The 22,020-nt window shown below is 42.0% G+C and overlaps 5 protein-coding genes across 6 annotated transcripts; all 5 read left to right on the top strand.

The window, feature by feature from the left end:
• Positions 1 to 1,451: 1,451 nt before the first annotated feature.
• Positions 1,452 to 2,773, top strand: LOC102699964 (early nodulin-93-like). The gene is made up of 4 exons (XM_006655713.3): positions 1,452 to 1,618; positions 1,859 to 1,930; positions 2,062 to 2,123; positions 2,226 to 2,773. The coding sequence occupies exons 1-4, from the start codon at positions 1,561 to 1,563 to the stop codon at positions 2,445 to 2,447; spliced, it is 414 nt and encodes a 137-aa protein (XP_006655776.2). The 5' UTR covers positions 1,452 to 1,560; the 3' UTR covers positions 2,448 to 2,773.
• Positions 2,774 to 4,730: 1,957 nt separating this feature from the next.
• On the top strand, positions 4,731 to 5,968 carry LOC107304461 (early nodulin-93-like). The gene is made up of 4 exons (XM_015838550.1): positions 4,731 to 5,156; positions 5,294 to 5,355; positions 5,493 to 5,571; positions 5,696 to 5,968. Exons 1-4 carry the CDS (start codon positions 5,087 to 5,089, stop codon positions 5,773 to 5,775), a joined length of 291 nt encoding a protein of 96 aa, XP_015694036.1. The 5' UTR covers positions 4,731 to 5,086; the 3' UTR covers positions 5,776 to 5,968.
• An 868-nt stretch (positions 5,969 to 6,836) lies between these two features.
• On the top strand, positions 6,837 to 13,796 carry LOC107304508 (uncharacterized RNA-binding protein C17H9.04c-like). Of its 2 annotated transcripts, none has more exons than XM_015838907.2 (5): positions 6,837 to 7,152; positions 11,411 to 11,608; positions 12,289 to 12,658; positions 12,855 to 12,925; positions 13,398 to 13,712. In XM_015838907.2, the coding sequence occupies exons 3-5, from the start codon at positions 12,303 to 12,305 to the stop codon at positions 13,409 to 13,411; spliced, it is 441 nt and encodes a 146-aa protein (XP_015694393.1). In that variant the 5' UTR covers positions 6,837 to 7,152; positions 11,411 to 11,608; positions 12,289 to 12,302; the 3' UTR covers positions 13,412 to 13,712. The 2 variants fall into 2 exon arrangements, with proteins under 2 accessions (XP_015694393.1, XP_015694392.1); XM_015838906.2 differs by having other exon boundaries at positions 6,839 to 7,152; positions 13,395 to 13,796.
• A 1,644-nt stretch (positions 13,797 to 15,440) lies between these two features.
• Positions 15,441 to 18,810, top strand: LOC102714020 (nudix hydrolase 19, chloroplastic). The gene is made up of 6 exons (XM_015837961.2): positions 15,441 to 16,059; positions 16,133 to 16,273; positions 16,380 to 16,484; positions 17,326 to 17,425; positions 17,831 to 17,923; positions 18,172 to 18,810. The coding sequence occupies exons 1-6, from the start codon at positions 15,529 to 15,531 to the stop codon at positions 18,435 to 18,437; spliced, it is 1,236 nt and encodes a 411-aa protein (XP_015693447.2). The 5' UTR covers positions 15,441 to 15,528; the 3' UTR covers positions 18,438 to 18,810.
• A 944-nt stretch (positions 18,811 to 19,754) lies between these two features.
• LOC102713747 (hexose carrier protein HEX6-like) lies at positions 19,755 to 21,756 on the top strand. The gene is made up of 2 exons (XM_040525414.1): positions 19,755 to 19,884; positions 19,973 to 21,756. Exons 1-2 carry the CDS (start codon positions 19,755 to 19,757, stop codon positions 21,370 to 21,372), a joined length of 1,530 nt encoding a protein of 509 aa, XP_040381348.1. The 3' UTR covers positions 21,373 to 21,756.
• Positions 21,757 to 22,020: the final 264 nt, after the last annotated feature.

The following is a 22,020-nucleotide window of genomic DNA, read 5'->3' as shown; positions in this document are numbered from 1 at the left end:
ACGGCAAATATTAACCGATTGATGCACGAACAAAGTTCCATCTCCCAAATCAAGCTGCTAAACTGCCGCTGGTTTTGTAGAGAATGAGATAAAATATCTTCAGCCAACCTTCATCTGTCTCGCTGACAGACAGGGCAGAGTCGCAGAGATAGATAGAGAGAGAGAGAGAGAGAGAGTCAATGCATCAACTGTTTAACGGCAGCAGCTGCCATGGACACAGTGAAAAAAGCAGGGAGGAGGATGCTGATCTGATCTATACCATGGGCACTGATTGATTCATCTAATCATCTACAGTAGCTAGCTGCTTAGCTGATCCTTACTAATCCATACACAGATTTTTCTGCTACTTACCACCAGTTATCAATTGAACAGTAATTAAAGTGAGTATACGAAAAGATTCAGTAGATTGTCAGTAAAGCAAAGTTGGATGGATCTTGGTGATAAGATGAGATGGCATCAAAAGTTCAGAAGCGGATAAGCGATCCGGACTTTGAGTGGGGCAGCAGTGAGCATGGAGACAAGATGACAAGAGTGGTAGCCCACAGAGAGATAGAGATTAGAGAGAGATGGCAGTGACGTCGGCTAAAGCTAGCTGCTAAGCCCAGCCGAAAACTGGGAGCGCCACACAGTTTCAGGCTTCCCGCCGCCCCAGAAATGCCCAAAACTGACGGCAGAATGGCAGATCCACCATGATACGGATCCATCTCCATTTTCAGTTTTCAGTTTCAGAGAAAGAAAAGGGTGAGAAAAAATAATGCTACTTGCTAGTAACTGCTACTGCTAGATGATTACTGGTTAATTACCAGTACCAGAAATGAGTGATTATGTATTTCGATGTACTTGTTGTGTGTTGCACCTTGGATGCTAGGATATACTGCTGTTTCTGATGCGACAGTAAGGATGCTATTTTTAAAACAGGTTTGGAAGAAACTTGCAGATCAATACAGTGAGGCTTGACTTGTTGACATGTGTCTTGGTGGCCATTTGGTTACTAGCACTTAGCAGCATCTAGTACTCGCAGAAACGTTGAATCTGACCGGGAACTCACATGATTAGGTGCAGACAAATTGACTAACTAGTAAACAGAGCAGTAGTGCTTAACTGCTTACTTCTACGCCCTCTCTTTTTTATTCCCCTTTGCTTATAAACCAAATTTTAAATTTTAAATTTAAAGTTTATTTTAAGGTTTTTCACTAAAATTTATTTTTCAATCTTACTTTTTAGATGGATAAGAACATGTATATAAATTTTCTTTCCAATATTTTTAAATATACCGCACCACTAATTAACTACTCGCCCCTCCACCGATTCATTTGCCGGGAATCTACATGCATGCACAGAGTAGGTTAAGCCCAAGTGAGAGAGATCAGAGAGAGCTCGAAATTGCATCCATTTCGATGATTCATTCATGTCTTGGGCGCCCTGTGAGACGTTGTGGGATTCCATCAGTGGCGAGTGGATTAGATTAATCCAGCTTGGGCAGAGTCGCAGAGAGTCCCATGCACCGACCTGTACTGCCGCTGCATCGATCAGCAAATCAAACCATCAGAGGACGCGTGCATGGCCGGCCATGGATGGACGGATGGACGGAGCAAGCAGACGACGGACGATGCCACACGTGCGTACATGGTTTCGCCCAAAACCACGGCCTCCTACCTCCTCCTTCCTATCTACCTCGTCCACCGATTTCATCCGCTTTGGCTGCCTATAAATTCTCGCAGCGCCATGGCTCTCCAATCCATCTCTCTCTCTCGCTGCACCCAGAATTAACGAGCTAATTGGGTTGCTTAATTACTCTGTCTGCACTACACAAATTTCAGTAGCAAAACTAGCTTAGATTTGGATTGGATATATACAGGATCAATGGCGAATACGGTGACTCGTGCTCACCTGGACCAGAAGCTTGCCCTCGCCAAGCGCTGCTCGAAGGGTACGCATAGTTTTCATGCAAAAACATGTAGATGTATAGGATGTTATTTGGATCTGGAACGTGTAGTGCTAGCTAGGATGATGAACTGCTTGCTCATCGATCTGAATATATATGAACTGATGCGTATGCAGAGGCGAACATTGCTGGGGTGAAGGCGGCAGCGGTTGCGACCATCGCCTCTGCTGTTCCAACCGTCAGTATCTTCTTCTTCTTCCTCACCTTGTGTCAGTTCTTCAGCTGGTCGAGATTGCGAGTTTCAGTACTGATTTAGCTGAATTTGTGTGTTTCAATTCAGCTGGCGAGCGTGAGGATGCTGCCATGGGCGAAGGCGAACATCAATCCGACGGGGCAGGCGCTGATCATCTGCACGGCGGCCGGGATGGCCTACTTCGTCGCCGCCGACAAGAAGATCCTCTCGCTGGCGAGGAGGCACTCGTTCGAGAACGCGCCGGAGCACCTCAAGAACACCTCCTTCCAGTGCGCCGGCCGCCCTCACCCTGCCTTCTTCAGGCCATGATCGAACAGCAGTAGCAGCACACCATGTGCATGGGATGCATCGCTGGATTTGTAGCTGCACATATGCTCTCCAGCTTCATCAAAGTATCTAGCTAGCTAGCTCGATGATCTGTCGTCTGTGATCTGTAATCTGTGTCGTGATTTAGAGCTGCTTCTGCAGAGCAGGGGTGTGCTCATCTGTGCCATTAGCAACCTAAATACTACTGCTGCTGATGTAGTAATGCAGCTATATCTTGTACTGCTACAAACTGCATACATCTATCACTGCTGCAGCAATAATGTTCAGTAATCACAAGTGGTACTTTTCCCGACCAGCATATGTTGATTCTTCATAACCAGAACACTTATTAATTGTTCAGAAATCAAAATGGTTAAAATGACCGAGTGGTAAAATGGGTTATAGTGAGGCTAGCTTGTAATCTGAGCAACATATACGAACACTGTGCTGTACCACCTTATGGGTGATCATCTTTTACATGGTTCGAATCCTCCTATATGGACCGATCGATCTCAAAAGTCTCAAATATACAATAATCAGGATGCAGAAAAGGTGGCAGTTTAGTCTGCACTTGCTGACGGTTTTGACAGATTAGAGTTGTTTTATATATACTCTCTGCTGCTTGCTTCGACAGCGGAACAATTGAATACTCTATGTGTGTTTTTGTTTGATTCTTATTCCCAATCAATCATGCGTGAAAGCGACTACTGTATTCTTAACTTCCAACTATCGTATGCATGCATGCAAGAAGTTGTTCTCACGTATGTATACGTACACGGATGATCATGATGTTGCATGCTTTACCCTTAGTAATAGTAATGATAAATTTTATTGTATTTAATAAAGTACTTATAGGTATCAAACCTTTAATAGACGGAGATACCAAGTTTACCTCAAGGACTGTAAGAAGGCTTAATAGTAATATTTCTAGCATGTTCCTATCACCTAAGTAAAGTACTCTTTTCCATGCTATTTAACTATTATCTATATTTCACATTATAATAATACGAATGCAAATAAAGGGGTAATTGTTTAGTTTTTCAAAAAAAAAGCCAAGCAACGTATTTATAAATAAAAAATTTTGAATAAAACTTTTATATGGGTTCTTAATGATCTAGAAGCCAAAGATTTAAAAATAAACTAGGATGAAAAAAAACCCTAAAATCTACTCTAAAATTAAGGTTAAAAATTTACACTTTGGCTTATAAATATAAACAGGAATGAAAAGATAAAGCTAAAATTATCTAAATATATATAAAACATATTTATATAGATGAATGAATATAAGTAAAATCTTACAGAGGGAGTAAGGAGAAGTGGACAAGTAGAGAGCTGTTTAATGCGCTCTGTCAGGACGTATAAAACTGTCGATACATAAGCAAAATTTGAGCCCACGCTGAACCAGCCCGCGAGTGGGCCACAATCGTGATAAATTAATGGGCCCGGTGCATTCCCGGGGATCCCGTTCTAATGGGCCGCCAAGTTCTAGGTCCTCACAAGCCTGTATTCTTTTGCGGACAAAGTCCACCCGACGTCCCTAAACTTGAAATTTTCGTCCCTTAACCGCTCATAAAATCCATTAAAAAAGTCACTTAGCAGTATTAACCCATTTTCACCTGTTTTAATGACTTGACATTCGATGGGTCTCATTTATCAGATTTTTCTTATTTTTCCTCCATCTTCTCTCCCTTCCTCTCCTCTCCCTTCTTCACCGGATACCACATTTCTTTTAAAAGCAGTATAGATTTACCTATTAGCTGATTGCTCTCATCTCCAAGAGAATACTAATATTTTGATATCTAAAAACTTGTATTGGGTTTATTTTAAAAAAAATTAGGCATAAAAATTACACACTTCTCCAACATAAATCTAAAAATAAATAAATTGGGTTGGGAACCCTATTTTTTGCCTCAAATTTAGAATACACGTGAGGTAATTTTAGACATGTCTAAATATTAGAAATGTATTTGATAATTTGTTGGAGACATATTTCCTAATCTAATTACCAAAAATTAGTTTTAGAGATCAATTTTAGACATCTATGCTCTGAGTTCCTATGCGTAAACATGTGATCCCTCAAAACCCACAGATTAGTCTAGATTTCTTGGCCGATGTCCTGATCAGTACGAGTTCGTGACACACTGACAGGCTCGAAGCCACGTACAAGTCTAGCTAGCTATACAAGACAAGCTTTTAATCAATCACAACTTACAGAAAGCTATCAGTTCCAAAGCTTCATCTTTTCTTGTAGATAATGCAAAATCTTTAGCTAAAAAAAACCAGGAGAGGCGAATCGAGAAAGCCAAGGACGCCTCCGGATGCGGCCAAGATCAGCGAGGCAGAGACGCATGAACGCATGCAGTTCTTGTTGCGCCGGGCGCCTGAGCGAGGACGTGGTTTGATCCGTCTGCCCCCCTCCGCGGCCGCCATGGCGAATCCTGGGGGTCGCTGTTCTTGCTTGCCTGACGAAATGTGTAGCTCTCTCGATCTCTTCCCGGTTGCAGCAGCCTATAAATTGGTCGATTTGATGGTTGTTTCTCAATCGATTCGATTAATCTCTTCTCTGATCGATCCATTGGCAGATCTGTTTGTTCAGTAGCTTAGATTAGCTTAGCTTAGCTAGTGTGCATCGATCGATCAAGATGTCTGACAAGGTTACGAGTTCTTCGCACCTCGAGCACAAGGTCGCCATGGCCAAGCAGAGCTCCCATGGTGATTCTCCTGCCTAGCTAGCTATTAGCACGATCAAATTATTACTAAGATTATTTGATGGATCATTTCTTGCTTGATGTTAATGCATGGTGGTATGGGTGTTGTTCTTCTTCTTCATCTTTTTTTAATAATTTCAGAGGCGGCCATTGCCGGGCTGAAAGCAGCAGCCGTCACTGCCGTCTGCACCGCCATCCCCACCGTGAGTGCAAACAGATTAAATCAGCAGCACCACAATTAACTCCTGTGAAAAAAAGAAACCAAATTTTTCGTTCTTGTCAGAGCAATGCGAAAATTAGTCCGAATTACTCTGAACCAACAACTGCTAATTCCTTGCAGTTTGCCAGTGTTCGGCTGTCCAAATGGGCGAGGGCCAGCCTGGGCAACCCAGTCGCCAAGACAGTCATCATCACCTACGGTAAATGCTCGATGCTAGCTAATTAATCAAGAAAAATTACACCCAGCTGATAGAACTTGAAAAAAGTTTCCAGATTTCTGATTAATTCATGTACTTTGAATCTTTGATTGATCGGTACCTGCAGCTGCTGGCATGGCCTACTTCATCGCCGGGGAGAAGAAGGTGGTGGAGCTGTCCAGGAAGAACACCCAGCACCTTAACTAAGTCTGTGTAATTGAGGTGTTGGGTGTTAATTAATAAGGGTTATGAATGAGCATGAGCCTTCATGGATATCGATCTTGTTAATGAATCAAGTGGCTAACTATAGCTGGCTACTGAACATGATTATGATTGTGTGTGTTTCTTTTCTGGACATGATTATGCATTTGAGTCTGTATTAATGCTAGCAGATACTAATAATGAGCTTAAGTTTAAACTGTTTCTCTTCTCCTAATCCTTTAATTAGGTACTATATATGAAAGGAAAACATGTCAATTAAGAGAGGCTCACATCACATGTGATAGAGAAGAGCTGGACATGGCCTGTTTGTCAACGAAATCGCCAATCATCAAACGGATGATGAAGGCTAAGAGAAAGGTACTAGGAAGGTGTTCAGAATTCCAGCCCAGATAATGTTTCGCGTGGCCCATCTTAGATAGGCCCATAAAGAACGACCCAAATGGTCATAATATTTTTCTAAACTACTTTCTCCATGATTAATCAAGATTACAAAATTCATCTGAAAACTGAAACACAGTACTCTTATATTGCAAGAAAAGAGAATACTTCCTCGTATTTTTTAGTTTTTGGATATAATTTGTGACTATTGGTCTTATTTAATTTTTTTTACGATCAATATTTTTTTATTGAATGATAAAACAATAATTAGTATTAATTTATGCTATTAAAATAAAAAAGAGGAAAAGGAAAACGTCAGTACGAATCACCGCGGCAGAGAAAAACGTCACACCCGCTCTTTATGGCTGAAATGTTGTTTGACCCCGTTATAGTGGTATGCCCGCCCAATCTCAGAGTTCTTATATGTTATTAGACAAAGTACGAAAGATTATTGATTTTTATAATTATTTAATAGTATAACGACACCCTAGTCTACAAATACAAGTGTTTTAGTTTTAAACTAAATGATAAAAATAGTAAAAACAATAAAATAATATCCAAATATTTCAAGCGTTTTCGGAAAAAAATCGTATTTCTCCATTTGTTTTAGGAATAAATAAATCCATTTTTTTCCAAGTGAAAAACACCGAAAATCTTCTGTGTCCATATGATCCTCCTCTTATGCCCAACTTGTCACCGCGCGGCGGCGGAGCGAAGCGCCGGACGGCGGCGGCCTCTCCGGCTATCCGGCGCAGCGGGGGCAACCAGCGGAGAGAACCGCGAAGGGTGGGGACAGCAACGCTAAGGTTCGATGGAGTTGGCGGTTGCGACGGCGGAGCGGGAGGAGGCGAGCGCCGGCTCCGTCGACCTCGCCGGTGACTCCTCGTCGAGGACGGGCCGACGAGCGGAGATGGGGAGGCGAAGCGAGGAGCTGCTCGGATCCGAGGAGCGTGCGGCTTTCAAACCCTACCAAATCTGCCCCAGGTACCCTACCGGCTGGTCCCTCCCTCCCTCACTTAGCCTCCTTTAACACTTTCTACCACCATGAGTATGAAAAGATGAGCTGCCAATATTTTACTCGGATTGTTTAGCCGCAGCAAGAGATCAAAAGATGAACTGACCCTGTTGCTAACCTTTTCGTTTTCGGATTGTTGCTGCTTTCCCATTGCATATTGGGGTTGAGTAATAAAATTATACTTAGCCTAAAAAAAAGTAATAAAATTATACTCATACTGAGAAAAAAGGGAGTGGAGATCTTTTAGTACTTTTGATTTGCGCTTTTTTGAACTTAGTGCTTCATAGATTAGAGGACTAGCGATGTCATTGTCATCTCAACATATAAATATGTAGTTCACATTTGTGCCTAATCTTTAAGGAATCTTACTTCACGCTGTTCCGAATTTTCAATCACCGACTAAAATACAAGGCAAAAAAACCACTGTATGCAGAATTTTGGCGGCACGGAATGAAAAATCTAAATGGGCAATGGTGAGTCTCAACACCGGAGCTCCCTCTGAGGGAGCAGAGAAGAGAATTCTCAGGGGACACAAGGAACAATCTTGCAAATCATAATTATATTGGAATTAATACCTTGGGACCTTTTGCTTTTTTATGAAAGCTGAGTATCATTCAGCTGCAATTTGGACTGAATTTCATCTTCATCAAATCAGTATCCATTCATAGGAAGGAATTATTAGATCTCCACAAGTTGGTCTTTTATTTGCTCTGTGGATCGACATTCCATGAATCGTGAACCGGCATTATTTAGTGGAAACAGTATTTGCAACTGATAACGTCTATAATCCCTTTCACTTTGCACTTCCGCGTGGAATTGATTCCTCCTCAAGTCAGCAGGCCAGAAGCATCGACATAACCTTGCTCTACCGTTTAAAGATGGGGCTAAAGCATCCAAGTCACAGGGAAAGCTGTATGATAAATGCTATGTTAGTGATCTCATTACTACAGGAGGAGTGCTCTACTGATGTGTCTTTTGATGGTTGGAGGGAAAGGTGTGGGAAGGCATGGGGTATATTGGTTGCCACTCAAAGATAGGCACTTTGAACTTCATCATATGTGCAATTCTTTGCAGTGCCAAAGAATTGATTTCTCTGTCTCCATGGCAGTCAATCTGACTGGTTCAGTTTAATCCAATGCTCTGGACATGCATACCATGATCACACGGCTTTAATAGCTTGACACCTATGCGATGTCACATAGACATGTTAGTTATATTGGCAAGCAATATACTTCAACTCAGCTAAGTATATTGCTCCAAAATTAGTTTTTAAGAGAGATAGTGGTAATAAGGGTAACCCTACTTTATACAGAATCCATATGAAGGTATGAAGAGAACTTGCCTATGCCAAAGCAAACGTGTTGTTCAGGTTACATTTCTACTTGAGTTTCACTTCTGCATGGTAGATGAACATAAATGCTAACTAAAATAGGCAGTGACAATAGATGCTTTTCTTGCAAACAAAAGTACGGATGGCTGACTAGAAGTGAACATGGAACCTCTTGAATTATTGTGGAAAGGTGTGATTTGGGAGAATATATGTAGATCAGAATAGGTTTTGTGAATGTCTATAGATCATGCACGTATGTGGAGAATTGATTCTCAAAAGGCTATATATATTTAACCCCAATAATACAATCACGGTAGTTGTGCCCATCTGCCCTTGGCATATCACTCGAACATTTAGCCAACTTTAATACTATCTTTGGGAGTCAGCTAAGGATCTAGAATTGACAAGAGATGCAAATCGCAATTAAATTAGTAAAAGTTAAAAGATTAACTGAAGCAAAGTAGCTTTACCTATTTTCTCTCTCTCCTTTTGCCCTTTATTTAATAAGCTTACAGTTTCTTTTACCCAATAATAAGCCTACAAAGTTCTGGACACTTTGTTCTTCATCGAACTATTGATTTATCTCCATTGGCTCTCTAATGATTATTTAGATTTACCTCAACCCTATGGAACCGCTCATGACAACAAGCCAACCCAACAGGTTGTCCATACTCCTCCTGTTCCAAAATATAAGCATTTCTAGGATTCAAATTTTGTACCATAAGATAAGCATTTTTGCACTCATTCTCATGATATCAAACATTCCAATGATTCTAGAGCCAATCAGATGCTTAGAAAAGAAATCTGATTAATTCAAAATTCAAAAATTGACCACTGAAGTGACTTAAAGAGAATTTTTTGATATCATTTTAGTCTATACTAAACTAGCTACAAATGTTTATATTTTGGAACAGAGGTAGTAGTCGAGTAGATTTCACAGTGACAAAACCATATGTAAGATGGTCATAATTATGTAGGATAGGAATTACTTTTTAATAACCAATTTCACAGAACCACAGTTCTAATGGGTCCATATTAGTAAGCTACATGTTTAACATGTTATATTATCTACTCCCACTTTTGACGTCAGTGGCACACCTGCAAGCCTCTCATAACTAGCATCTCAGTCCGTCTCATATTGTTATGAGACAGGAAACTGGGTGGAAGCTGTAAAAGGCAGTAGCATATAATGTCTCAGCTTAACCTGTAACTATACATTCTTTTTTATCTATAAAATTCTGTGAACAAGGTTGTCAAATAGTCAAATATGTGGTTCCTAGTAGTTATGATAACAGAGCTCTGTGAACAAGGTTCTCAAATCTGTGGTTCCCTAATAGTTTGTTACATATAGTACGGTGAAATTTGTTTCACTTAGTTTATTTATCATAAGTGACCATAAAGACATCAGTGTTCATCTTGGTGGCCTGGGAAATTTGGACAGAAAGAAACAGAAGACTGTTCAAAGGGAAGGAACTAGATAGCAACAGCATCATTAACAAGATAATGGATGAAATCAAGCTGTGGTCAATGTGTGGAGCCAAACATCTAGAGAGATTATCGGCTTAGGTTGAGACGATGTGGTTTTTTTGGTAGTTCTTCTTTTGCCGTTGGCAGAAAGGTACCTTGTAAATACTCTGTTTTACTCCTTTTAATATAAACACCAGCACTTGCCTGGCTTCGGTTAAAAAAAAAGATAGAGGGACATGATAGTGAAAGAGAACTGCGTTCATTGATTCATGATTTGCAACATTTACGATCTGAAACTAAGTGCAGTTTGCACTTACAACCAGCATAACGAGAGAGATACTGAAAAGAAAGTCTGATTTAACCAAGTGAAGGTGAGATTTGCCTTTAGCATCTTGTGTGACTCAGAACTTTATTTACATTCTGAATGAATTCAGATTCGGCCACAGCTATCTGCTTAACTAATATTTGTCTCCTTTGTTCTTCATTTTTCTTTTGCTGTTAGAATTATATAGGTGTTAGAATTATGTAGGTGATGTGGCACTTCAATCTAAACCGTGGAACATCAGATTTCTATTAGCCACACGGTGTGTGCATTATTGCTAGTTCTGCACCTCCCCAGGTACATATTTTGGGGAGAATCAAAGTATAAAGTGATATATCCTTCGGTCCATAGTTCCTTGCACCTATGTCTTATGGAAATTATTAAAGCTGTCGTCCACAAAGAACTTCAAAAAAAATCTTTGTGAGCTAAAAAAGTTTCTCCTTAGAGGAATAAAAATAATAGCTTCTCGTTGATCTGGTCATCTCATTGGGATGAATTGTTACTCTTGAGTATAGCGATATCTATGGAGTCTATTTCAAGTCTTGAAGCAATTTAGTACATATTTAAATTAAAGAATTGCAAATCTAACCGTCAGTTCTTTAACTGCTTTAGCATCTATTTTGCATGTATAGCATACCGCACACCCCACTGGCATCATTATGACTTGTACCTATTAATTGATACCGTGTAGCCTGCCTGTACATTCACACCTAGACTACTGCCCTAACATGAGATCTCCATGAAACTAGTTACTCATTCATAATGCAAACAGTATTTGGGTGCGCAATTAAATATATTAATCATGTACCATCTACATGTATTCTCTTCTAGCTTATCAGCTTAGCATTTAAGTCTATATCATAGATATCTTCTTCAAATTATGTTACTGGAACCATTTATTTAATTCCTTGTGGCTATTAATGCATTTGATTTTGAAATAATTGGTCAATATGCACATATTCAGAAGTAATATTCCATAACATAGACCCTAATTGTAACACCGTGAACTCACCCTATCTTTTTCATATTTTCCCTCTTGCATTTCCCCCTGTCCCCACTGCGCCCCATTTTTTTTCTTTGATTTCATCCTCTTGTTCAATTTGGATAGCTCAGCTAGAAAGGCTAAGATCAGAACAGAGCATCTCCGCGCCTGCACAGCACTCCTTGGATTCGCAATTATTGGGGCAACTCCACTATAAAAAGCGAGCCATCCACAAGAAGTAAGAACACCGCAACAAAGCAAGCACACAACAAGGACAAGACAGGAACTGAACAACCACCTCTGAAAGCTTTACAAGTTCACAGGGTATGTGTCCCTTCGTGTTCCTCATTTGTTCTTGTGGCCCCTCTATGAACTGGGATGGTTCTTTGGTTTCTGTATTCTTGAAAAGGTCATATTCATTCATTCTGGCTGTTAATATTCTACGAAATTCTGAAAAAGTACTGTCTTCAAGGGTGAGTGGTGTTATGCATGATAGTTGATTGAAGTGATAGCCAACTAACTCCTGTTTAGTTCTGTCCTAGATGGACTGAACTATTTTTTTCACGCTTGGTCTTCCTTTTGTTTTAGTTTGTTTCTATTTGGATACCCTACCTGGAAAATTTATTTAATCTTATATATCTACCAAGTTTAGTTGGGGTAGCTTTTGTGATTTCTCTATGCATGCCATGTCTAGCTAGCCTTGTTCTTTCTTTTTAGTTTGCACGTGATTGCATGCATGTCTAGTGCATGTAGACTAAAAGAAGCAAAAGACTTGTGTACAGTGTCATTCTTGGTCTTCTATATCTAACCTAGCCAGACCATGATCACATTGGTTCTTGGATATATTCCTAAAACTGCAAGGCAGCAAGGTTTTTTTAGTATACAAATAAACTAATCAATGAGTCAATGAGTAGTGAAGAGTACTCAGCATAAGCTTTTGTTATATTATATTCATTCCATATCACAGCCTCTCTTGACACTTTTTTTTTCCTTATGCCTTGCAGGGGACTAACTGCGAATGAACATCCAGAGGAAGCCAGGAGACTGGAACTGCAAATCGTGCGAGCACCTCAACTTCAGCCGCCGGGACTACTGCCAGCGCTGCCATACCCCGCGCCAGGACCTGCAGTTTGGCAATGGCCATGTCACAGGTGGTGTGCTGACCTCCTTGGACGTTCGCCCGGGCGACTGGTACTGCAACTGCGGCTATCACAACTTTGCTAGCCGAGCAAGCTGCTTCAAATGTGGCGCCATTGTGAAGGACCTTCCAGCAGGCCAAGGTGGTGGCATCGCCGACGGAGACTTTGCTCGTGCTGCTCTGGACAGCAGCGCAGTTCGTGCTGGGTGGAAATCAGGCGACTGGATATGCGCAAGGTTAGTTAGCTATGCTATTCATTTCATTTTTTTTTGCCGGGTGCTATTCATTTCAATTATCGTTGCATGGCAAGAAATAATGTCATGCATGGTAAGACATCACGTTTATCAGAGGACAGCATCTTTAGAAGTTAATATAAGGTTGTTTTAAACATGTTTTGAACATGAAAGTTTACTATTCTTATTTATTTTTCAGGCCTGGCTGCAATGTACACAATTTTGCAAGTAGGATTGAGTGCTATAGGTGCAATGCACCTAGGGAAGCAGGTATATACTATATAGTACTTTGGTGTGCCTTTACTATGCCTTTTTAATCAGGTATATGCATTCTGATTTGAATCTACATGCAATACTTGATGCTAAAGAGATCACAGTAATTACTTAAATCTACATAACTAGCAGTAGACAGTAGCTATCTGATATTTATCTTTCTGAGTTCGGACTGCCATCTGATCAATCAAATTCCTTTAGACATTGTTTTGCACACGGCACCTTTTTCAGTTCTAACCTCTTCCGATGTTTTATGTTTCGCTTAAATTAACATAAGCAAAACTTCTTATTAATGATTAAAAAATAATTTACAGGTAAAATTTTCATATACGTGTTCTTCGTGGTCTAGAAACAAAGGCTAAAAAATTAAACAATGATAAGAAAACCATAAAATCAACTCTAAATTTATGTTTTAAAATTCAATTTTTGACGATCTAAACAAGTATTTTTTTTCCATGCTGTGCAGCAGGTAATGGGAAGTAAGAGAGGACTGAAACGACCAAGATCGTGAGGTGTGACGAGCTGGCCGAGGATGAATAAAGTGACTGTTGTCAGTTGTTACGCTCACCCAGAAACTATGGATGAGAGAACTATGTAGTAACGTGCTGATATATTGCTAAGTGTACTGCATGGTTGCAAGGGTGGTAGAAGTACCTTAGCTTCCAAATTGTTACGTGTGAGTTTTAATTTTAGCTTTTTAAGTAAGTCCAGAGATTGCTGGATTGTACGGGGTAATGCACTTGCATTATCCATTATAATCATAGCATCCAATATAATTATGCAATAATTTGTTGGAGTATGCCCTCAACTTGAGTTTGAAGGCTTTATCTGTTGTTCTTACATTGTGTTTACTCATGACTTTTTTTTTTGACTGAATACTCTATGACATTTAGAGTATGCTATACTGCTTATGCATTACTATATATGTATCTCTGGTATTTTGGGTTATCTTCCTAAAGTTTAGTGGTAATTTTTTTTCTGTAGTATTTTTCACATGTTTTAGTTCTACTCACATAAAAATCCATAGCTCGATGTCTCCCAAGATTCTTCTATTGCCTATATTTGTCGTATAAAATTGAATCTTTATCTTTACGACTCTTCTATTATATCACTTTTTTTTTTTATCATATCTTCAATGAAAATTCTTGAAAAGATGATCGAAGTCACGCTGTAAGAGTAAATTTAGCATAGTTTAGGTAGTTAGATTCGTTGGAACATGTCCAAGTTTTATACTTAATATAGATACTGCTCCCACCGGACACAATTAACTAACGTTTAGAACAGAGAAAATACAATGAAAACAAGTTAAGGTGCTTGTCCGAAACAAAAAATAAACCTAACCGGAGGCAGTTTATTGGAGGCACTTGTTTCGAAGAGGATAAAAAACATGATTTTGCTTAACATCCCTTTGAAACGAGGAATAAAAAAAATGTACAAATAGTAAAAAGAAACTGTTTTTTTTACTTAAGCTCTATTTGAAATGAAGGAATGATAAAAAAATATTTTTTAAAAGCATTTTATTAGGAATATGTGTGGATGATTGAAAAAACATAAGGAAAAAAATGCAAGAAACCATTCATCAAGAAATTTTTTTCAAGAGGATGGACCTCGTTCTAAAATTCATCTATAGTCTGCAGAAAAATGAACCAAAGAAAAAAATAATTCATAGATAATTGTGCTAGTAGTGGTTTAAAAGCCGATGTTGAAGAAATACTATGATTAAAAATCCCTGAAAATCAATTCTTAAATTAAGTTTCATAGTTCAGTTAACAAGTAAACAGTGAGAGCCATACACAGTACCCACTCTAAAAGAATTTTATAGGATTTTGAAAGCTTCAATCATATGCTTGAAATGGCCAAATAGAAAAAATAGTTCTACTCCCTCAATCCCAAAATACAATTTAAATTTGTCCTAAAATGTAATAACTTCTACTACGTAGTATGCATGTATTCTCATTTCACCTAATTACAAACTTTTATCATTAAAGTTTTGCACTTACTCTCTACTCACCCAATTACAACTAACCGGGAAGCCCATCCACTCGAGCACTAAGCTATCGTCTCCTAAGAGATATTTATATTGTATCTTGTTAGTATTTACAAAATATATTTTTTGTTTTGCATATTTACATATTTATACAAAATATATTCTCAATGGAAATATATTTTCGTAAATATAAAAACAATAAAATAATAAAAATAAAAAGGTTCCCTGATAGGCTGGAAGTGTAAGAGCATCCTTAGGAGGATGTTAATATTTTTCTTTCTAAAAGTTTGTATTGGGTTCATAGAAAATATATTAGGCATAAAATTTATGTCCTTCTCCAACAAAAATCTAAAAATGAATTTTTAGCCATGTGTAAATATTAGGAATATTTTTAAAAACATGTTAAAAATTCTTCCTCAATTCCCAAATTTTAGTTTAGGGATTAATTTTAGACATGTCTTGGTATGTGTGGGTCCCCATGTCAGCGACAGAGCCCATGCCCATTAGGTCTTCTTCTCCAACCAATCCAACCGCCGACGAACCCCACCTTGCCGGGAAGCTGCAACTACCCCCAGTCCACTCCACCCGCCACTGCCCGATCGCCGCCGCCGCCATGTCCATCCACCTCCGCGCCCACGCCTTCGCGGCGAACCCTCTGCGCGGCCTCTCGGCCTCCAACGCCGCCGCCGCCGCCGTCTCCCCCTCGGCCGCGGCCGACGCCCTCCGCTCCCTCCTCGACGCCGGGGCCGGGGCTGGGGCTGGGGCCGACGCCGCGCAGCCTCACCTCTCCAAGATCCTCCCCTTCCGCCGCGGCCGGCCCCTCGCGCGCTCCCAGGACCCTCCTCCTCCTCCTCCTCACGTGCCATCCTCCCCCGCCTCCCCGCCTCCTATCTGGCGCCTCGCGTGGCTCCCGCCGGCGCGCGTCCCCGGCGTCCCCTCCGACGCCTTCGTGTTCTTGGGCGCGCACGGCGAGGAGGAGGGGAAGGAGGCCTCGGCGTACTGGGCCGTCGACGTCAGCGAGGGCGAGGGGGGCAGTGTCGGAGGCGCCGGGGATGGATCGGCGTTTGTGGATTTGAGGACGCTCATGGTGGCCACGGACTGGAGGGACAGGGACGCCATGGGCGACCTCGCCATCGCCGGCCACGTGCGTGCGGTTCCTGCGTTCTTATGCAATACTATTACTCATATTAAAATCCATTGATTTCTGATTGGAGCAGGCGCGGGCGCTGCTAGAATGGCACAGCACAGCAAGATTCTGCGGAGCATGTGGATCGAGGGCTGTTCCGGCTGAAGCCGGAAGGCGGAAGCAGTGCAGCAACGAGTCCTGCAAGAAGAGGATATACCCTCGAGTTGATCCCGTATGATCTGTGCTCAATTCCTGACCTTTGCATAGTGCTGGAGGTTGGAAACAACCACCTGGCCATTTGTATTCAACGTTTGCTTAGCCATTTTGGTGTTTTGCAGGTTGTGATTATGTTGGTCATTGATAAGGAAAATGACTGTGCCCTCTTAAGCCGTCAGTCGAGATTCGTACCTCGGATGTGGAGCTGTCTTGCTGGTTTTATAGAGGTGCAAATTAACTCTTATATTGTCATGCTTTCTTCTGCTTAATGTTCACATATCTTCGGCATACTAGTACGTGCTTAGTTGCATTCGTTCCTCTTGTGATTTTCTTATGCTGTTTTTGTTTGGATGTAAATGAAGGATACTAAAATAACTTGGTTGTATTACACCCAGATTGTTATTGCATATTGCAGAGATGGTTCAGATAGTGAAAAGCAAATTGTATGACATACATACATATCCTGGTTAGATCTTATTTATGAGTTACCATCTCATAGCTTAGTTGATAGGAGCAGGGAATGTAGTTTGAATACTCTTGGGCTCAACTTGGATTCCTATTTCTAAGTTGTGATTTAAAACTAAAGGGATCTGGATCAAAGGAAGAATGATAGGAAGAAGAGAAATAAGAAAGATATTGGATTCCAATATATATGGTCTACTAATTGCATCATAAAAAGTAATGCGATAAATCTTCAATATAATAAAAATAACAGAAAATTCTAAGTTGTAATTTGACTGAAACAAAACATACAAATTTCTAGCAATAACAAAGAGCGTCCTGGGTTAATAAAACTTAGAAATTGACTCGGGAAGAACCTTTTTTCTCTCTTAATTTGATGCATTGTTCCTCCTTAGTATCCTTCATTTTTGTAAGAAAAAAAAGTTACCGTTTCCACATTATTAGAAGCACCTCACTGTCCTAACTACTATAAATTCATCCCATACGCTGAAATTTAACATGTTTTATTCTTCAGTTTAACTTTAACTTTCTGTGGTAACTAGCAAGTTCATCATCTTCCCCTACATTGCAAGAAGCTTATGCGTGCTGCAACTGTTCTTTTTGTAGCCAGGAGAAAGCTTGGAAGAGGCAGTAAGAAGGGAAACGTGGGAAGAGACTGGCATTGAAGTTGGGGAAGTCATTTATCACAGTTCTCAACCATGGCCTGGTAATGAATTGTTCTCATTGTATTTCCCTTCCAATGAAAGCCACATGAACGGATAGCACTAGAAGACTAGTAAGACGTTTTGACCTTTCTAGTTATCGTGTCAAAATGCAGTACTTATAATAAAATACACTAGGAAGTACCTACATCAAATTAAAGTAATAAAGAAGAAATAGGCATAGTACTTGAACTTGGGTGGTCGGTGTACACTGCATACCAGGAGACCTGTACTAGGCTCCCTTTTGGCATTAGAATGGATTCTCTAAACAAAATTATCTGTGCTTTGGGATATAATATGAACTGCTGTCGTCATTTTTTAGAGCTGTAAAAGAAAATATTAATAGAACCAGTGATGATTTACCTAACTCAGTCTGATAGTATTCATGTTGCTTGTGATGCTTTTCTCAGTTGGGCCGAGTACTATGCCCTGCCAACTGATGGTGGGATTCTTTGCTTATGCTAAATCACTGGAGATACATGTGGACAAGAAAGAGCTTGAAGGTACGTCAGTATTAAATGTTTCCTTCTTTATTTTTTCCCTCAACTGGTTGGCCTGGTCCGTCCATAACTCCATATAATCTCGGTCTTCTGTTATTTTCTTATGCAATATTTTGAATAATTACGTACTAAATAGTACTGATTAAAACTCAATTGAATTGTTAAATTGATGATCTGTAAGATATTGAAGATACTTTTCTACAAATGAACTTTGTAATAATTATTGGACTGCCATTCTTTTATGAATATAGATGCTCAATGGCAAAGCCGTGAGGATGTCAAGAAAGCGTTAACATTTGCAGAATACGAGAAAGCTCAGAGAACAAATGCTCTCAAGGTCAACCAAATATGCAAGGGTGTTGAGAAAGGACAGAGCATCTCTGCCGACCTCAATGTTGAAACGGAGGAGCCTGCTCCAATGTTCTTCCCCGGACCCTTTGCCATTGCTCACCACCTGATATCATCATGGGCTTTTGAAGGAGCACCAAAGGTGCCTAGCTCCTTCTCCAACCTATGAGTCTGGATTCACTTGACAACACACGACGAAAGGAGATTGGTTAGTGTAGATCTGATGTTGTCCATTGCCGGTTGTATGAAAAGATCAAGACAAGTATACAAGGTTCGTTGGAGGATTTGGGGCAGTACAGATTACAGAACACGTACATCAATTCTTTTGGTCATTTTAGCATGCTATATGTTACAGTGTATAGGCACAGCACATTTGTGCTGATGATGTTTGTATCCTGCAATATTCAGAGAACTGGCATTGAGCATGGAATTTTTCCATGCTTGTTAGTACACTACGTCAATCTTTTAAATGTTGAGTGGTATAATTCTGCTTGAATAAAATTGCAATATTCAAGTTAATTTGCCCTTAAGTACATCCGTTTGCCTCAATTATTGTTCAGAGTTGAATTTTCTGAGAGGGCAAGCGCAGCAATGGATGTGCAGATAATGATGTGTCTGGATTTTCATTGCTAGCCAGCTTATTGGTGACATCTTTGACTAATCTATTGCACAAGAAGTAACCTTAACCTGCATCTACATCAATCTTCAACTGGTCAACACAAATCTGTTGAATAATGGAAGGATAGCAACACCGGAGCAGCCTTGAAATTTGTGCTCCCTTCATCGCACTAGTGACAAATAATTCTCGTCAGTCCTTGATTTTAGTACTGGAAATCTGGAACAAGTGGAGCTCTGATAACGTGAAACCTCATAAACAGCACAGTACTAAATTAATTGCTGTTACTTTGTAAGTTGCCTACATTACTGGACTTCTTATTTTATCGTGGTTTATGTTTAATCTCAGCATCTGCATCATATATTCCATGATGGTCGCATCAACATGTGCTATCTTATCATTAGCCGACACGTATCATGCTCTGATTGCAGGCGAAGAACAAGGGGTGGTTAGTTTGCCATATTCAGAAAAAAAAATCAAACAACATATTTACAAATGAAAAATAATTTATGAATAAAATTTTTATATACATATGTTCTTATTTATCTAAAAGTCAATACTAAAAATAAACTACGATAAAAAATTTTAAAATTTACTTTAATATTAAGAATTTAAATTTTCACTTATAAGTATAAATATAAGAAAAAATGGACGCAAGAAGCAATCATCCCATCAACGTCGCATATTCAACTAGTCAACAACACAAGCTGCTAGTCAGCCGTTGACTACAAGTGCATGACCAGTCACTAGGTTGTCCAGATTTTCCACGATGAACAGCTGCGTCGTGATGGAGACAATTGAGCAATAAGCAGCAGCAGTGCAGCACTTCATCACTTGTAGCTGCAGCTCGAAGCTGATCGGTGGTCAGCCATGGCGGTCGGCGTCGAGAGCCAGGAGCGCGGCGGCGGCGCCGCCGGAAGGGTCACCGCCTTCGTCGTGCTGTCGTGCATCGCCGCCGGCATGGGCGGCGTCATCTTCGGCTACGACATCGGCATCGCAGGTACGTACTTGCGTGCGTGCATGGCGATCGAGAAAGATGAAGCGTGATTAATGGCGGCGGCGACGACGACGGTGTCGTGCTCGTGCAGGTGGCGTGTCGTCGATGGAGCCTTTCCTGAGGAAGTTCTTCCCGGAGGTGCACCGGCGGATGGAGGGCGACGTGCGGGTCAGCAACTACTGCAAGTTCGACAGCCAGCTGCTCACGGCGTTCACCTCCTCGCTCTACGTCGCCGGCCTCCTCACCACCTTCGCCGCGTCGCGGGTCACGGCGGGGCGCGGGCGGCGCCCGTCCATGCTCCTCGGCGGCGCCGCCTTCCTCGCCGGCGCGGCCATAGGCGGCGCCGCTGTAGACATCTACATGGTCATCCTGGGGCGCGTCCTCCTCGGCGTCGGCCTCGGCTTCGCCAACCAGGCCGTCCCGCTCTACCTGTCGGAGATGGCGCCGTCGCGCTACCGCGGCGCGTTCAGCAACGGCTTCCAGTTCAGCGTCGGCGTCGGCGCGCTCGCCGCCAACGTCATCAACTACGGCACGGAGAAGATCAGGGGCGGGTGGGGCTGGCGCGTCTCGCTGGCGCTCGCCGCCGTGCCGGCCGGGCTCCTCACCCTCGGCGCGCTCTTCCTCCCGGAGACGCCCAACAGCCTCATCCAGCAGGGCAAGGACCGCCGCGACGTCGAGCCGCTGCTGAAGAAGATCCGCGGCACCGACGACGTCGCCGACGAGCTTGACGGCATCGTCGCGGCTAACGGGGAGACGACCGGGGGCGGCCTGCGGATGCTTCTCTCCCAGCGACGGTACCGGCCGCAGCTGGTGATGGCCGTGATGATACCCTTCTTCCAGCAGGTCACCGGGATCAACGCGATCGCGTTCTACGCGCCGGTGCTGCTCCGCACCATCGGCATGGGGGAGAGCGCGTCGCTGCTGTCGGCGGTGGTGACGGGCGTCGTCGGCGTCGGCGCGACGTTCCTCTCCATGGTCGCCGTGGACCGCTTCGGCCGCCGCACACTCTTCCTAGTCGGCGGCGCCCAGATGCTCGCGTCGCAGGTGCTGATCGGCGGCATCATGGCCGCAAAGCTCGGCGACGACGGCGGCGTGAGCAAGGCGTGGGCGGCGGTGCTGATCCTACTGATCGCCGTGTACGTGGCCGGGTTCGGGTGGTCGTGGGGTCCCCTCGGGTGGCTCGTCCCCAGCGAGATCTTCCCGCTGGAGGTGAGGTCGGCGGGGCAGAGCGTGACGGTGGCGGTGAGCTTCGTGTTCACCGTGTTCGTGGCGCAGGCGTTCCTCGCCATGCTGTGCCACATGAGGGCCGGCATCTTCTTCTTCTTCGCAGCGTGGCTCGCCGCCATGACGGCCTTCGTGTACTTCCTCCTGCCGGAGACGAAGGGGGTGCCCATCGAGCACGTCGCCGCCGTGTGGCGCGACCACTGGTTCTGGTCCAGGGTCGTCGGCTCCGTCTCCGACGACGAGGCGCGCAGTGGCGGGAAGCTTTGACTGAAGCGCGCGCGATCGCAACCGCGTTGCACGAATCTTGACACGCATCTGCACCCTCCGTTTCCGTTCTACCGTATTCAGAACACTTGGATTCAGAATTTTCAGACACATGAAGACTCAACACAGTATTCTTAATGTTGGCAAGCTAATCTTAGTCAATGTAGGAATCATTATCCAAACCAACGGATAATTAGAATTTAGAAATCTTATTCAGGATACAAGATTCAGGATTTTCAGACAAACCAAGTTTCAGGGTTTCCGGACACACCAAGTTCGGAGTTGATTTTGGTGTGCTCTGAACCCGATCGCATGTGTGTGCAGGTAGATGATAGCGTGTAAATTTTCTTGATTTCGATAGAAAACATACAGTTGGAGTGATCTCTACCCTGGAATTTTTAATTGGTTTTTGGTTCTGCAGAGCCACCGATTTACATTCCTCATTCAGAACAGGACACTTCAGTCTGTAGAAAACATGTGCAAAAGCTGTTGGAAAACCATATCAACAAACAGTTTTCAAGGTATAATAATAATAATAATAATAATAATAATAATAATAATAATAATAATAATAATAATAATAATAATAATAATAACGAGACATCAAGTACTCCATCTGTTTCTCATAATAAGTGTATTTTAAAATTCAAA

Source organism: Oryza brachyantha, chromosome 6 (assembly GCF_000231095.2).
Source record: "Oryza brachyantha chromosome 6, ObraRS2, whole genome shotgun sequence".
In the NCBI taxonomy this organism is placed as follows: Eukaryota; Viridiplantae; Streptophyta; class Magnoliopsida; order Poales; family Poaceae; genus Oryza; species Oryza brachyantha.
This window is presented reverse-complemented; position numbering and strand designations above follow the sequence as displayed.

Bases quoted from the DNA above. Each gene is read 5' to 3' on its own strand.
- LOC102714020 (XM_015837961.2), top strand. From the start codon at position 15,529: ATGTCCATCCACCTCCGCGCCCACGCCTTCGCGGCGAACCCTCTGCGC. The intron at 16,060-16,132 runs GTGCGTGCGGTT...TGATTGGAGCAG, and splicing joins ACCTCGCCATCGCCGGCCAC to GCGCGGGCGCTGCTAGAATG. The intron at 16,274-16,379 runs GTATGATCTGTG...GGTGTTTTGCAG, and splicing joins TATACCCTCGAGTTGATCCC to GTTGTGATTATGTTGGTCAT.
- LOC107304461 (XM_015838550.1), top strand. From the start codon at position 5,087: ATGTCTGACAAGGTTACGAGTTCTTCGCACCTCGAGCACAAGGTCGCC. The intron at 5,157-5,293 runs GTGATTCTCCTG...TAATAATTTCAG, and splicing joins GGCCAAGCAGAGCTCCCATG to AGGCGGCCATTGCCGGGCTG. The intron at 5,572-5,695 runs GTAAATGCTCGA...CGGTACCTGCAG, and splicing joins GACAGTCATCATCACCTACG to CTGCTGGCATGGCCTACTTC.
- LOC102713747 (XM_040525414.1), top strand. From the start codon at position 19,755: ATGGCGGTCGGCGTCGAGAGCCAGGAGCGCGGCGGCGGCGCCGCCGGA. The intron at 19,885-19,972 runs GTACGTACTTGC...GTGCTCGTGCAG, and splicing joins CTACGACATCGGCATCGCAG to GTGGCGTGTCGTCGATGGAG.
- LOC107304508 (XM_015838906.2), top strand. From the start codon at position 12,303: ATGAACATCCAGAGGAAGCCAGGAGACTGGAACTGCAAATCGTGCGAG. The intron at 12,659-12,854 runs GTTAGTTAGCTA...TTTATTTTTCAG, and splicing joins GGCGACTGGATATGCGCAAG to GCCTGGCTGCAATGTACACA.
- LOC102699964 (XM_006655713.3), top strand. From the start codon at position 1,561: ATGGCCGGCCATGGATGGACGGATGGACGGAGCAAGCAGACGACGGAC. The intron at 1,619-1,858 runs GTGCGTACATGG...GGATATATACAG, and splicing joins GACGACGGACGATGCCACAC to GATCAATGGCGAATACGGTG. The intron at 1,931-2,061 runs GTACGCATAGTT...ATGCGTATGCAG, and splicing joins CGCCAAGCGCTGCTCGAAGG to AGGCGAACATTGCTGGGGTG.